The sequence below is a fragment of the Gopherus evgoodei genome, chromosome 14 (genome assembly GCF_007399415.2).
Source record: "Gopherus evgoodei ecotype Sinaloan lineage chromosome 14, rGopEvg1_v1.p, whole genome shotgun sequence".
Classification (NCBI taxonomy): Eukaryota; Metazoa; Chordata; order Testudines; family Testudinidae; genus Gopherus; species Gopherus evgoodei.
Genome location: NC_044335.1, coordinates 29,177,601 through 29,191,875, shown reverse-complemented (window position 1 = coordinate 29,191,875; position 14,275 = coordinate 29,177,601). Strand labels below are relative to the sequence as shown.

The window sequence follows — 14,275 nt, the reverse complement described above, 5'->3', positions numbered from 1 at the left end:
TGACCTCACAAAAGAGACAGAACTCAGCTCCCTCTGTCTTATCCATGTTGATTCTAATGGAGCAATAAAGTGGTAAAAAGTCACTGGAGTCAGCAGATGGTAATGAATACACTCAGGGAGCAGATCTGTTCGGTACAGGGAGTACCATTGAACGTCGTTGCTTCTCAGAACACAACAGCCTTTTAAAGCTGCTCAAGAGTAAGGTCGTAGCTACAGCACCAAGGTGTTAAAAATGACTTAAAAGAGCAGGAATCTTGTGGAGTTCTCCTTTAATAGGATGTAATATCAAGGACTGTGATACCAGTAGTTTTAAGCTAGAGGGTGCAGTTAGATCAAAAACCTCCAAGTCAGTGTAATAGCTGGTGTGTACATTGCATAGTTTTGTAAGAACCTATAGAACAACAAACACTGATATTTCTGCCTCTTCCATTACCCTTTGACTTAGTTTAGTTTAATTTTTCTGAAGTCATGTGAACCTTTAGAAAAACATATTAAAAAAAAAAAATACCAGAAAAGATTGTGTAAAAGCCATACTACTGGATTTCTAAAACCTTTCCAATGGAAATATATTTTAAACGGCTGAGATCACATGATACCAAATAGAGATACCATTTACCAGCATCTGTCACATTTGATCTCACTGAGCTTATGTAGTATTGGGCGTATTGTCTGTACACCTATAGCTTTAAGAGATGCACAGTTTGTATTTCAGTTTTAGTCTGTGAGTTAACTGTCTTTGGGATATTTGAAAATGAAAAGCGCTGTATTTAATGTAATACATGGTTAGTATAGATTGATCTTCACAATCATTGCACATAGCAGATGTTTGATGAGGTATATTTATAACTATAGCCTGTGATTATAAAGTATCAGAAGATGGAAGTGGATTACACTGCAATAAATCATGCAGGACGCTAATTAAAAGTTCATTTATCATCTTGCCATTTGATGAATGGTCTTAGCTGCAGAAATCACTTGCTTGGGTTTTAGCTATTAAGCCTATCGTCGTCCCTTGGTGCTTTAGCTAAGTTTATAGACACTGGCTGCAGGTTCTCATAGCTTTCCTACAGGGTTTGGAATGGCGTTTAAGCAAAATAATTCAGGGAGAGGAGACACTGCTGATCCGTCAGTGCATTCCTTGTTTCCACAGATTCCCAGCGGGACTTCAGCAGCAGGTCAGGGACGGGCTATGTTACTGAAGAGATATGGAAAAAAGCTGGTAAGTATTTGTAGATGGTCACTGGACAGAGTTACCACAAGCTTAAGATAAATGCAGATGGGACACAGGGCCAGATGCAAAGTCATGCTTGTAAAAAAGCATCTTGAATGTGCTGTTCCTTCCCTGGCTGGCTGGTTATACGCTGACCTAGATTTGCAAAGATGCATGCACCTGAGTTGAGCGCATGCTTGATGTGTGTGCGCAGTTTGGGAGTTGGCATGCCACATTCAGTGCATGCCCAGCCCAGAAGTACACATGCCTGGGGAGACAGTCTGGGAAGCTGTTGGAGACGCACTTGGGAAAATGTAGGTCTGAACTTGATCCACCCAACGGTCGAGTGTAGAGGTTTGGAGTTAATACATTGGGGAAACAAATCCCACTGCAATGTAACCCAGCACCATTTCATCTAAACTAATCTGGGTCCCTCCGTTTCTTGGGCCTTCAATCTGCAGGTTGTTTTTAGCCCTTTTTTTTTTTTTGGCCTAGTCTTAATCTACTCCTGCCTGGATTTCCAATACTCTTGGTTTTCAGTGACTGCGGGTTGATAGGCTAATGACCAGATGCAGTTGGCATCAGGACTGATCAGAAGGCTGTGTAGAACCAGATGGTGGATTTAGATCGGTTCCCAGTAGGTAGGCTTATCTTAGTAAGCATCATGACAGTTGGCACTAAGTAGGCACCCTTGTTGTCGGCCTCAGCAGAGTGGCCATGGATTGACTTGCCTGTGGCTACTGGACTCCCCTCTCTCCCTAGAGGTTGTCTCTTCAGCTCAGGGGTGAGGCTCATTGGCACGAGCAATGTTCTTATCTGCCTATTGTCTCTTTAGTGTATCCACCCTAACATTGAATAGTGCTGCCCAAGGGGGATTTTCCTTCCCAATCTCACTCGGTCATCTTTGTTCGAGGCTTGTTCTGCCTGCGAGGCTGGTTGATGAGGCTGTTGTTTTCTTCCAGAAGAAGCCGTGAATGAGGTGAAGCGCCAGGCCATGTCTGAGGTGCAGAAAGCTGTGGCCGAGGCAGAGCAGAAGGCATTTGAAATGATTGCATCCGAGAGGGCCCGCATGGAACAAACCATTGCAGACGCAAAGCGCCAAGCTACTGAGGATGCTTTCCTCGTAATCAATGAGCAGGAAGAGTCTACAGAGGTAAGAACCCAGCGCCGTATCCCTGCAGTCTGGGCTGGGAGAACAAAGGGCAGTGTTCTAGGGTGAGATATGGTGCTCAGTTCTCATTGACTTGCAATGGGCATTGGGCTCTAAACTCCCGTTTTGTTTCTTTGACAGCAGGATCAATTGAGAAATGATTCCATTGGGCATGCTGTGAAACCTGTGTAAGAGGCTACCTTGTGTACGTGAAAATAGTGTTGAAGGGCCAGTATGTATGGGGATCCTGACTCGGAGCAGCGCCACAGTAGCTACACCAGATTTATCGCAGTACAAGAGAAAAATCAGAGCTGCTGGATACAGTTCTGTTTCACTTTCCTCTGAGTACAGCCACCCTTTAGCAACAGATTTTGTAGTAGGCCCTGGAGAGATTTTAAAAAAAAGTTGCCTTGTTTTTCTTAATGACTTTAAAATAATAATAATAAGTAATACCTAGCTCTTATCTAGTACTTTTCATCCGTAGTTCTCAAAACACTTCACAAAGGAGATCAGGGTTGTTACTAGGGTGATCAGATGTTCCAATATTATTAGGACTGTCCTGATATTAGGGGCTTTGCCTTACATAGGCAACTATCTCGCCCCATCTCTCCCTCCCAAAAAAAGTAAGTGTCCCTACTTTTTCATACTATCTGGTCATCTTAATCATTACCCACATTTTACAGATGGGGAAATGAAAGCACTGAGAGGGGAAGTGACTTGTCCATTGTCACTCAACAGAGTAGTGGCGGAGCCAGGAATAGAACCCATATCTCCTGAGTCTCAGCCCTGGTATCCTACTCACTAGGCCACACTGCTACCCGAAAGACAGGCAACATCCAAGTTTGATTCCTCACTTAATTCCAGATGGGCATTCAGAAATTTACATGGCTCATTATATAGCAGTCTGTAAGTGTGTGTCCATCTGTCTGTGCAGACCAGCATAGTGAATATCATCTTGGATATTTTGAGGTTTGTGTTATCTTACAAAACATGTGCTGCATAACAGAATCATTTTGAGATAAACACTTAACTGCACCCCACATATACCCCCAGTATTTTTCTCATTCAGGAAAACTCATAAAACCTAGTGGAGCATGAAGAATCGTGAGCAGATCAGTGCAAAATTTTAATTTGATCTTTCCAGGACTAAAAAAACCTACAAAATATACCCAACAGGGTATTTGCATGTTTTCTAGACAGTGATGTTTGATTCCTTCATAATTAGTGGGCATTGACAGGTAAAGATTGATTTTTATGAACATGAATTATAACCTTCCTCATTAATAATGCCTAACATTATTACAGTGGAAATTTAGTTTATTTACCTTTTCAATTCCCCTCGTCTTGAGCAAAGAAAATAACTTGGTCCGTTCTTTTTCTCACAATGCTTCAATATTAAGATTGAATCTGTTGTAGGGGGATATTTAAATACAGTGCTAACACTGTTTTCGCTGGTCTCTTTCCATCACTGGCAACAACGCTGCTATCCTCTCCATCATTCAGTGGCTCAGCTTTGGGGTTATCTTGGACTCCTCTCTCTTTCTGGCCTTGTCGCATCCAGACTCTTGCCAAATGACATTCCACCATTTTCCCCCTGATGCTGATTTACTTAACCCTGTCCTTCCCCTCATTAATGGGCCCCTTGAAGTGTGTTGTGCATGGTGAGTAAGGTCAAGGGGTTCTGTATGCATCTGTATGGAGCTAATTTAGAAGGGAAACTAATTTAACACATGGAGGAAAAAAAATTGGGAAGGGGAAATCCCAAAGACACTTGGAGTTTTTTTTTTTTGAGAGGAATCTTAAGATTCTCAGCACTAACCTAAGAATATAAGAATGGTCATACTGAGTCAGACCAATGGTCTATGTAGCCCAGTCTCCTGTCTCTGACCGTGGCTAGTGCCAGAGCTACAGTGGGAGTGTACAGAACGTGGTAATTTTAAAGAGATCCACTCCAGTTTTCCCCTCCCAGCTTCTGGGAGGTTTAGGGTCACTTTGAGCATGAGGTTGCATCTCTGACCATTTTGCCTAAGAGCGGTTGATATACCTATCTTCCATGAGCTTATCTCGTTCTTTTTTTGAACCCAGTTATATGTTTGGTCTTCACAACATCCCCTGGCAATGAGTTCCACAGATTTGTTGTGTGAAAAAGTTCTTCCTCTTGTTAATATTAAATTTGTTATTAATTCATTCATCAGGTGACTCCTGGTTTTTGTATTGTGTGAAAGGGTAAATAACACTTCTCTATTCACTTTTTCCACACCATTCATGATTTTGTAGACCTCTGTCATATCCTCCTTGCCACTTTCCTAGCTCTAAGCTGAACAGCCATAATCTTTTTGTCTCCTTGTGTCAAAGCCGTTCCATACCCTTCATCATCTTTGTTGCCTTTCTCTGAACCTTTTCCAGTTCCCCTATATCCTTTTTGAGATGGGGTGACTGAAACTAGACACACTATTGAAGGTGTGGGCACACCATGGATTTTATACAATGGCATTATATTTTGTGTCTTATTTTCCATTCCTTTCCTAATAGTTCCAAACATTTTGTTAGCCTTTTTGACTTCTCCTATAGCTCTTGTTATTCCAAAGGATTCCAAAGCACTTTGCAAACTCTGGAATGAACATGTTTTGTCTGCTGATCTGTCTTTGCTTTTTTCCTACCCTTGTTCGCCCTGCCACAGTTGCATTTCTGGAGCATCGCTGTCTGGGTTTGTTTTGGACCTGTAGTTTCTAGGCAAGGGTCTGGTGAGCATATGGAGTTTGTGGTGTTGTGAATTGTGGAGGCCAGCAGTAGCCCCCTTGCTCTCATTGTTTGGCAGGTTTGTGTGGTATCATGACTGTCTGAGCTTGGGAGGGAATGAGAGAGACAAGGCAGGTGATGCAATAGCTTTTATTGGACCAATTTCTGGGAGGAAATAGCATTGCCCTCCCCATCTCCTTGTTCAGGTCTCGGGCATCAAGAAACAAGAGTTCCCATTCCAAAGCACAGAAACGCTGGTCTCTCTTGTGATCATGGTGTCTTCCATTGGTGTCAATGGAATATGGCTCTGCATGGGGTGATTATATGGTTTGTGAGGATACTGAGTTAGCAGCCTCAAAGAGGCCTGTTCGGGCAACTCTCCATTGGGAGGCAAGCCTCACAGATGGCACCAGCCACCTCATTCTGGGATCGTGCAGAAAATCCTCATGGTCTCACTGAAAAATATTGATGTGGCCCAAACCGGACAAGGTAACTCAGATTCCTCCTCCAGGAATGTCTCAGTAATGTCCAATCTGCTGTGAATAAAGTTATCACTACTTCATGGAGGGTCACACAGTTCTACCAATCGCTGAGCCATGATTGGATGGTACTGCATGCCCAGATCCAACACAGCTGGCTCCAGCCAGTACACAGGCATCCTTTGGGATGAAAGGAGCTATATGTTTTACATATTATGACAGGAGACAAAAAGAAATTTAATATAGTTATCTATTTCTTGGCTAAACATCTAAGGGGAAGATGTAGCAGTCACTAAGCGTTGAAGGGTGCTGGTATCAAGGAGCAGGAGGAATTGGTTACCATGATACAGAAGTTACAAGATAGAATTAAGTAAAGGAATGATTTGTAGGCTAAATATCAGGGCAAACTTTTTGCTAATGAGATCTGTTTGAGTGATGCAGTGTTCACCCAAGGGAAGTGATGGAAGCACCACCATATGATACAGTTAAAACTGGATTCCTGAAACGGGAGTGGAGCATAGAGCCGCAGGAAAACCCTGGACTGTCCAGCTACTAGATCTTTTTGTCACTAACCTCGGTGATTCTTCTGTGGAATGCATTATTCTTCAGCCACCACATTAAGAAACTGTGTCATTATTCCAGGATATCTTGTAATCCATAAAATATGGCTAGAAACAAACTGTTTTAGGCAGGAGTGTCAGTAGCTTTCAAGCTGTGACTCAGTTTCTCAGGCTTCACATGCCAATGGAGTATTTTTCCACATTCTTCTTCTGGAAGATTGACTGGTCTCCTGTGGGTGTTGACCCTAGAGCAGTTCCGCTACCAATCAACTGAGTTAGGCTCTTTGCTACAAGCTAGTAAATTATTGCCAGGAGCAATGGTTTTCGGTGCAGAACTACTGAGCTGTGAGATGCTAACACGCATCTTGCCAAGCTTCACAGCAAGAGCGACGCGCCACCAGAGAAACTCTCGGGGCTGCTTCCTTTTCCTGCTCTCTTCGCAGCTTTTTGTTGGCGTTGCAGAAGCGCGGTGGCTCGTGAAATACGTCTTGTGGGGTGGGAGTAAAGGGGTACAAGTGGAATCTGGGGAAAGCTGGTTTTTCACAGCGGACGTTGCTCTCCCTGTATGTTTTTGCTAATGCACAAGTCCAGCTTCAGAAAGCTAATCCTCCAGTTCTGCTTCTGTGACCAACTGCAGTCGCAGCTTCTGGTTTTGGCCTTTTTGCCCTTGATCCCCTTACAAACCAGTCACGCGTTGTAAGCCCGCCAGCTGACACATCCTCCAGAGTCCAGAGAGGCTTTGCTCAGCTTCCAGATTGAGTCTCATCCCTGGGAAAGGTTTCACCTGGCGGATGAGCTTTTAAATTAGCTTTTTCTTTTCCAGATTAGCCCATTGAAACCTCTTGTGCGGAGGTCCCAGGCAAATGTTGACTCTGTGGTAGTGTTGTAATCTCTGTGAAGAGCCCTTGGATAGTAAAATAGAGCTGATTAAAACAGGAAATGAAAAGAACGTGTAGCACCTGTGCTCTGATTTCCGGGGTGATGTTGCCTGCCCTTGGAGGAGGCTGTCAGTTGGGTACAGTCTGGCAGGTTGTTCTAGTTCTAGCACAGAGGTGTGGTCTGTTCCTGGGCTAGAGTGTGTGTGAAATGGCTAGAAGTGGTGGATTTTTTTACATTTTCTTTCTTCTGGGACAAAGCAGTGCCTGCAATAGGGTGACCAGACAGCAAGTGTGAAAAATCGGGAGAGGGGTGGCGGGTAATAGGAGCCTATATAAGAAAAAGACCCAAAAATCGTGACTGTCCCTATAAAATTGGGACATCTGGTCACCCTAGCCTGCAAATCCTGCAAATGCCGAGTAAGCCCTGTCTTGCTGCCCTCCAAACTATATAAACGTCCTCTGGAAATATATTTTTAAGTCAGGTGTTTTCTGTCTTGCAGAGCTGTTGGAACTGCGGTCGCAAAGCCAGTGAGACGTGCAGCGGATGCAACATTGCCCGGTACTGTGGCTCTTTCTGCCAGCACAAAGACTGGGAGCGACATCATCGGATCTGCGGACAAGGGTTACACAGCCAGGCCAAGCCGCTTTCCCTGCCAGCAGGGCGATTGGCAGCCGCCGCCGCCAAGCCAGCCGATGGGGTTCCAAGTCCCGCCCTAGAGAAGACCTCTGCAACGACCTCTCGATCCTCTACCCCAGCTTCCGTGACAGCAATAGACACTAATGGACTCTAAATCCAGTATCCTGTTTTTAAACCTAAAAAACACTTACGCTCCACAGAAGGTTGTAAAAACTCCACCGGCTACTCTAGAGCCCCGACGCTCTGGCTAATCTTTGTGAGGCTTTTTCCGTTTCATTATAATCCATCAGCAGTTGTTAGGAACCACATGCCAGCCTTGCCAAGGGGAGCTCAACGCTGCTCGCTTTTAAGTCTTGGCACCAGAGAGCATGTCACTTGGACCTTCAGGACTGTGGCCTCTTCTGCTTTGTTTTAATTGAACTTCTTTGGGAAGGAGCTCCCGGGTCCTGCCTTGACATGCAAGAGAATCCAGGCAAGCAGCACTCAGTATCCAAGGATGAAGTATGGTGTTCTCCTTTCTGCTGGATGGCCAGGCTGCCTGAACAGCCTCCCCATATAACTCGCTGCACCTCCTCTTTCATGAGATACATATTTTTCTTCTTCCCAGATGGCTCTGTACTTGTTAACTCTCTGCAATGAACTGTCCACCTGAACTGATTTTCCTCAGTGGGAGAACTTCTCAATCTCCAGTGTAATGAGAAATAAGCAGTTTCTTGGTTACAGATGTCTGCTTTTCCCCAGGACTCAGCTAGGTAGTGACTCACAGGGATTACAGGGGTTGGGCATTCCCTGGAGGAGAGGAGAATTGTGTTCTATTGAGGAGGGAAGCTAAACAAATCTCTGTGCTGAGAGGGAACAGGTGATCTCTTTTATATGGCCCATTTTTAATCCTTTTCTCTAACTGGACCGTCCATTGTTTATCAATCAGCTTGGTTAGGAGCCTCCACTCTCCTTGTGTGCTGAATGTTTCAGACCAAATCTCAACCTGTCATCATGGCCCCTTGCCCCAGAGGCTGGGTTGGGTTACTTTGCCGTGCAGGAAAGATTTTTCCACTGCATGGGAAGTATTAGTTTTAGATTTAATGTCTTTGTTTTCACCCTGTGAATCTTCTCCACACGATTGCAATGGATCATTTACAGCCTGTTCTTTCCAAGCATGTTGGCACAACGATTTTAAAAAAAGTTTCCGAATTTTGCAATTAATGTCAATTTTTTAAATGTCCAAGCCTAAATGGGGTTACCAGAGCTCTGTTGTGTGCTGAACTTGTGGTTCCAGACCTATATTCCATGCAGAGAAGGGCAAACCTATCAAAGCACCTGATTGCACTGCTCTAGCTGGCAGAATTCACTAGCGATGCATTTATAAGCCAATGTATATCACCTTGTCCATCATTTTAAAGCCTGCTCTAGAGATGACCGCTCAGAAGGGTGCAATCTGGTTGGGTTGTGGCATGCTGAACTGGCTGTTACTAGGCTGGCTGGGCCTGAAGGCAATGTTCTAATCTGGTGCCGGGGGGAAGACTGGTTTGGTGTATGCAGAAAAACAGAGTTTGCCTAGAAGAACTTATTTTATGAGTCCCTTAGGAGCTTGTTATATGTGCAGCTAATGCAACAGGACTCGGCGCATGCTCGCTTTGGGAGTCCCACTGACTTCTCATGCTGCACACGAATAAGGGCTGGAGAGTATTGACCCTTCATTGACCCTTCATTCTGAGACTGTGTTCTTCTGTGATCTTTGGATTGGAGCCAAACAAGACACATAATTCCTAACTTATATTTGGTCACTTTTTAAAATGCCAGCTGATAATGGAGATGTCATTTACTGTTCCTCAGGCTAGCAATGAGAACAGGTGTGCTGTCGACTGGATGTTATTGATATGCCATGGTAACAAGAGCAGGTTAGCTAATTGGTTGGGTTGTGGTCCTTGGAAACTCCAGTCTCTAGTAATGAAGTGGTTAACTCGCATGTCTTAAAAGTTTTCATTCACAGGCAAAAATCTTCTCATTGCCGAAATTCCGTGTTAAGAATCTCTAGTTTTTGTCCTGTGAGAGCTGTTACTATCACAGTTCGGAGCCTGGACTCAGTCATGGCCTGTAGATACAGACAGCAGGTAGATGAAAGAGCTGCTTCTCTGGTACAGACTCTTCTGCTTCTTAAAGGAAGAACAGACCGGGATTGCCGGGTGCAGGGATAATTGTTGGCAGTATTCCTTACTTGTCTGAAGTCCTCCTCCATGGATGTGTGCATACCTGCCTCAGGTACAAGAGCTGGGGCCGTCTCTGGGGGTGAGGCTGTTCCATAGCCATCTAATATTAACCTCAAGGAACAGCTGATGCCTCCTGGATAATGGAAACCTATTTGCAAACAATTCCTACTCTGTGTAAGGTTCTCATCTCTGTTCCCTTCATTCGCTAGTGCTATTAGGATATTTCTGCAGAAACAGCATCTCAGGTGTGAAATCCCTCCAAAGTCCTGTTCTTCTCTTAAACTATCAGACCTTTCCAGTGATGATCCAGTACCCATCAGCATTGTACTGGGTTGATAAGGACCAGAGAGAAGCCACAGATTATGTGGTTTTCATGAAAATACCCTTCGTGATAGAGGACGGGATTCTGCAGTCCTTACTCAGTCAATGCGCCCAGTGGAAGCTTTGATTAAGGACCCTCTTGGTACAGTGGTAACCCTGAAAACTTTTTCAGTTGCTTCCGGTAACTAAATAACATTGCCTCAATGTTTGTAGTATCCTCTGTATTTAGCTACAAATACTGAAGTGATGATACTAGTTAGTTGCCTAAGGGTAACCCCTAAGATCAGACCCCAAAAAGGATGAGAGCAATGCAGTGCTCTAAGGAATTATTTATAAATAGACAGTCTTCCATAGTTTTCACACAACTTCAATGGCTCTCTGTGTATTAAAATAAAAATTAACCCCAATGTAAATAAATGAAATACTAACAGTCATGATTTAGAATGATTTTTTTAAACATGGAATGATAAATGTGAAATTCTGGTATGGGAAGACTTGTTGGATTGAGTTTTCTATATTTTTTTGTCATTTAATTCTGTAATAGGAATTTGTTACTTAATTCCTGTGCATAACTTATTTAATGTACTGTATAAAGGAACCCAAACTGTTACAGATGTATTTAGTTTGTTCTACTCAAAGTAGTCAATAAAAAGACTATATTCATCTTACCACTCCTCCTTCACCTTGCAAAGGGAATAGCAGTTTATCATGATACATGCAACAGGCTTAGATTCCTTAAGGTTTCTGTAGGAACAGTGCCACACTGTCATGATAAAGTCATGGCTAATAAGGGTTGTCGGACATGAAAGCAATATATCCACTTCAAAACTGAGAAACCAAGGCAGCCATGCCAGTCTTCTGGCACATGCATGGAGCCCAAAATGAATCCCCAAAATCAAATACAAATGCAGAATTCCAACCTGAGTCATGCACAGAGGTTTTCTAAAAGTGGTTTAATTTTGGTACTCAGGCCAAGATGTTTATCGCAAAGAATATTCTCTACCCCCCAAATTCCAGTGAGAGATATACATATACAGTACCAGAATATGAAATCCCCCCCCCCTCCCCCCAAGATTTACTGGCATATTCCACCTGCTGAAGTCTCAGTGTTGAGGGGGAGCAGCTAACATTTAGAGACAAGAATCACTGCTTCAAGCGTGGCACAAATTGGGATTGGCTTCTCTGGGACAAATAACATTTTCAGTCACTTTAGTTTCACAGTCTGACATTTCTCTTGTAAGGAGTTAGCAAAAAGCGAGGATGCCAGATTTCTGCTGGGATGGAGATCGTTACCTAAAAGAAGGGAGTGGCAAGTCACTTCATCCTCACCTTTGACTGCAGTGAGATGCTGCAGAGAACTTTGCAAAGAGGTGCTTCTTTGGTATGATTCTTGCTTTGGGTGCAAGAGATCCTGGGTTCCAATCCCAGATGAGCCCAGTTAACCACTGGAACAATTTACCAAGATGTGTGGTGCATTCTCCATCACTTTTTCAATCAAGATTGGATGTTTTTCTAAAAGATCTGCTCTGTGGATTATTTGGGGCTGTTCTCTGGCCTGTGCTATACAGGAGGTCAGTAGATGATCACAGTGGTCCCTTCTGGCCTCAGAATCTGTGACTTTTGCTTGTATGTGGCATCTTCTTTTCTCCCATGGTTTGACTGCCTTGTCTATTTAGAATATAAACCCTTGAGGGCAAGGAATGTCTCTTGCTGTGTATATACAGTGCTCTGCATGCTGGAGCACTGATGGTTGGGATGTCTAGAAGATACTGTAAATAATTACAATAAGTACCTGCATTTCAGAATAGGTTGTGGTTGCAAGGTGATGGGACATTTCAGGTAAGTAATTCCTTACATTACAGTCTTTTGCAGTCAGAAAATCTGGTCCCCATGGACTACTGCAGATGGAGTATATCAGTCCTGAAATATGATTGTCTCTGGGGTGGAACACATCTAACAGTGCACACCTAATGATGGCGTGCTGCTGTTTAAGACAGGAAGTGAACAATAACTTCTCTATCTGATATTACAGGAGAGGATTTGGGAGGCCACAATCATCACCTTTGCATGCTCTCCGTCTTGGCACATGTTCCTGCCATGGCGGAGGCTCAGTCTGAAGGAGATTTGGATAGTTGTCTCTTCTGTTCTTACGTGCTACATAATCCCAGGATTTCAGCCTCCAGGGCTCTGTCGGACAGTTTTTACAAACACTTAATTCATTTGTTTAAATAAAATTCTAAACGTGGAGAAAAACATGCATTTATATTTGGCAGCCAGTGTTTTACCCTGCTGGGCGGACGGCATTTTAATGTATTATTCACAACGGTAAAAATCTTAGACCATAATTTGCTCTAATCACTGATTCTCAGTGTGAATTTGCGTCTATTCTTGGGTTAAGTCTGAATGTTAAGCTGTCGCGTTCTCTAGAATGCATGCAGTGCTCATTCCTGCTGTAGTCCCACTCGCTTGCTATCTCTTTGTGAGGCCACCCAAATTGTCCAAAGAGCAAATAAGCCTGCTGTCCAACAGGAAACCTCTGGCCAGCCTGCTGTACCTCCTCTCACTCTGGCATGTGGTCCGTGACCCACATTTCTTCTATGCATTCAGCAGAAAGGCACTGGCTACGCTGTGAACGGTTCTTCTGCGAGTCTTGCTCATGTCCATTCCGTGCTAAGTGCGTGTGCACCACGTGCACTGTTGCCAGAGACTTTTCCCTTAGTAGTATCCACTGGGCAGGCTCTAGCACCCTCTGGAGCTGTGCGCTTATGCGCTGGTATAAGGTGCACTGCTGGCCCCGCAGCATCTCAGTTCTTACCCGCTTCTGAGGGTTGCTAGGACACCCCTTCCTTCGGCAGGGCTTCTTCCTAGTGGCTTTTGGACTTTTTCTACATTTGCAGTGATCATAGTGTAGTGTATAGTTAGTGTAAATAGTTCCTGTCATAGAGAGACTTTGCCCCAGGGGATGGGCATGCTCTGGGCTTCAAGTCTTGTGCCTCCTGGGGCAAGCCTCTGCTTGTGAATGACCTGCACTCCAGCAGCTTTAAGTGTCTGGGCAAAACTCACATGAAGCACAAGTGCGAGATTTGTCAGGACTTCAGACTGTGCACCAAAAAAGACAGGGATGTCAGGCTGATGGCTGTCTGCATGCAGGCCGCTCTCAGACCTGTCTCAGAGCCAAACCCTCTGATTCGGCACTGAGTTCGTGGGCACTGGTGTGAAGCTTTTCCCTGGCACTGTTCTCTGTCTCCGAGGAAGAAGCATTAGAAGCAGCACATGGAGGGAGAACACTCACCAGTCCAGATGAGAGACAAGCAGGGAGAAGGCAGGTTAGCGAGACCCATGCTGGGCTGCTCTTCCCAGACCTGCATCAGCAACATCAACTCCACCAAGGGAATTGATCCTGGTGCAAGACCATCTGCTGACACCAGGAAGCCTGCACTGCTGTGCCAGCAGACATGCTACCATCGACCCTGGAGGCTTTTCAGGTGGCTAGGGACCTTCTCTCTCTTCTGGTCCCGCCAACCCCAGTGGGGCATCTATGAGCTCCAGAAGCAGGAGGGAACAGGGTGTGTTGGGCGCCTGGCACCATCTAGGGGCAAGCTCCACCTCATCCCAACGTCTCGATCTCCAGCACACCACTGGTTCCCGGAACCCCGGCACCGTATGGAGGCGGAAGCAGGTACCGCTCCACCATGGTTGCTGAGAGAATACCCTTTGGCATTGAAGGGGGAACCTTATGTGTCGTCAAAAGCCCACCGTCAGTACCTAGCCTATGCTGCACAGAGCTTCAGTGCTGGAGCTCTGGCAGGCTCCTGGCCAGCAGGTTGCTGGCCAATGCTGCCACCCAGAGTGATCCCTATCTAAGTTCTGAAAGTGATCTGGCTGGATATTCAGTTTGTTCATTGCTGGCAAACTTTATCACGACACCAAAGCTTTTGGCAACCATGTTATCACTGGCCATGTAGCAGCATTCCTTGGTAAACATCCTTGTAATTTGTTGGTCTTCCATCCTAATATATCCATACCAAGAAAACTGACAAAACCAAACCAGTGCTGATGGAGGTAGTTACGAGGTTCTGCTACAAATATCCTCA

General features: G+C 44.7%; 1 protein-coding gene across 7 annotated transcripts in view; it reads left to right on the top strand.

Moving 5' to 3' along the window:
• Positions 1–10,849, top strand: part of CBFA2T2 (CBFA2/RUNX1 partner transcriptional co-repressor 2) — a 108,700-nt gene extending 97,851 nt beyond the window's left edge. For 5 of the 7 annotated variants that reach the window (XM_030533002.1, XM_030533005.1, XM_030533006.1 and 2 more), the window contains 3 exons: positions 1,151–1,219; positions 2,173–2,363; positions 7,517–10,849. In XM_030533002.1, coding sequence (XP_030388862.1) covers positions 1,151–1,219; positions 2,173–2,363; positions 7,517–7,807 — 551 coding nt within the window. In that variant the 3' untranslated portion in view covers positions 7,808–10,849. Of the gene's footprint in view, positions 1–1,150; positions 1,220–2,172; positions 2,364–2,501; positions 2,566–7,516 lie in introns of all 7 variants that reach the window. The other 2 variants (XM_030533008.1, XM_030533003.1) reach the window with 2 other exon arrangements.
• Positions 10,850–14,275: the final 3,426 nt, after the last annotated feature.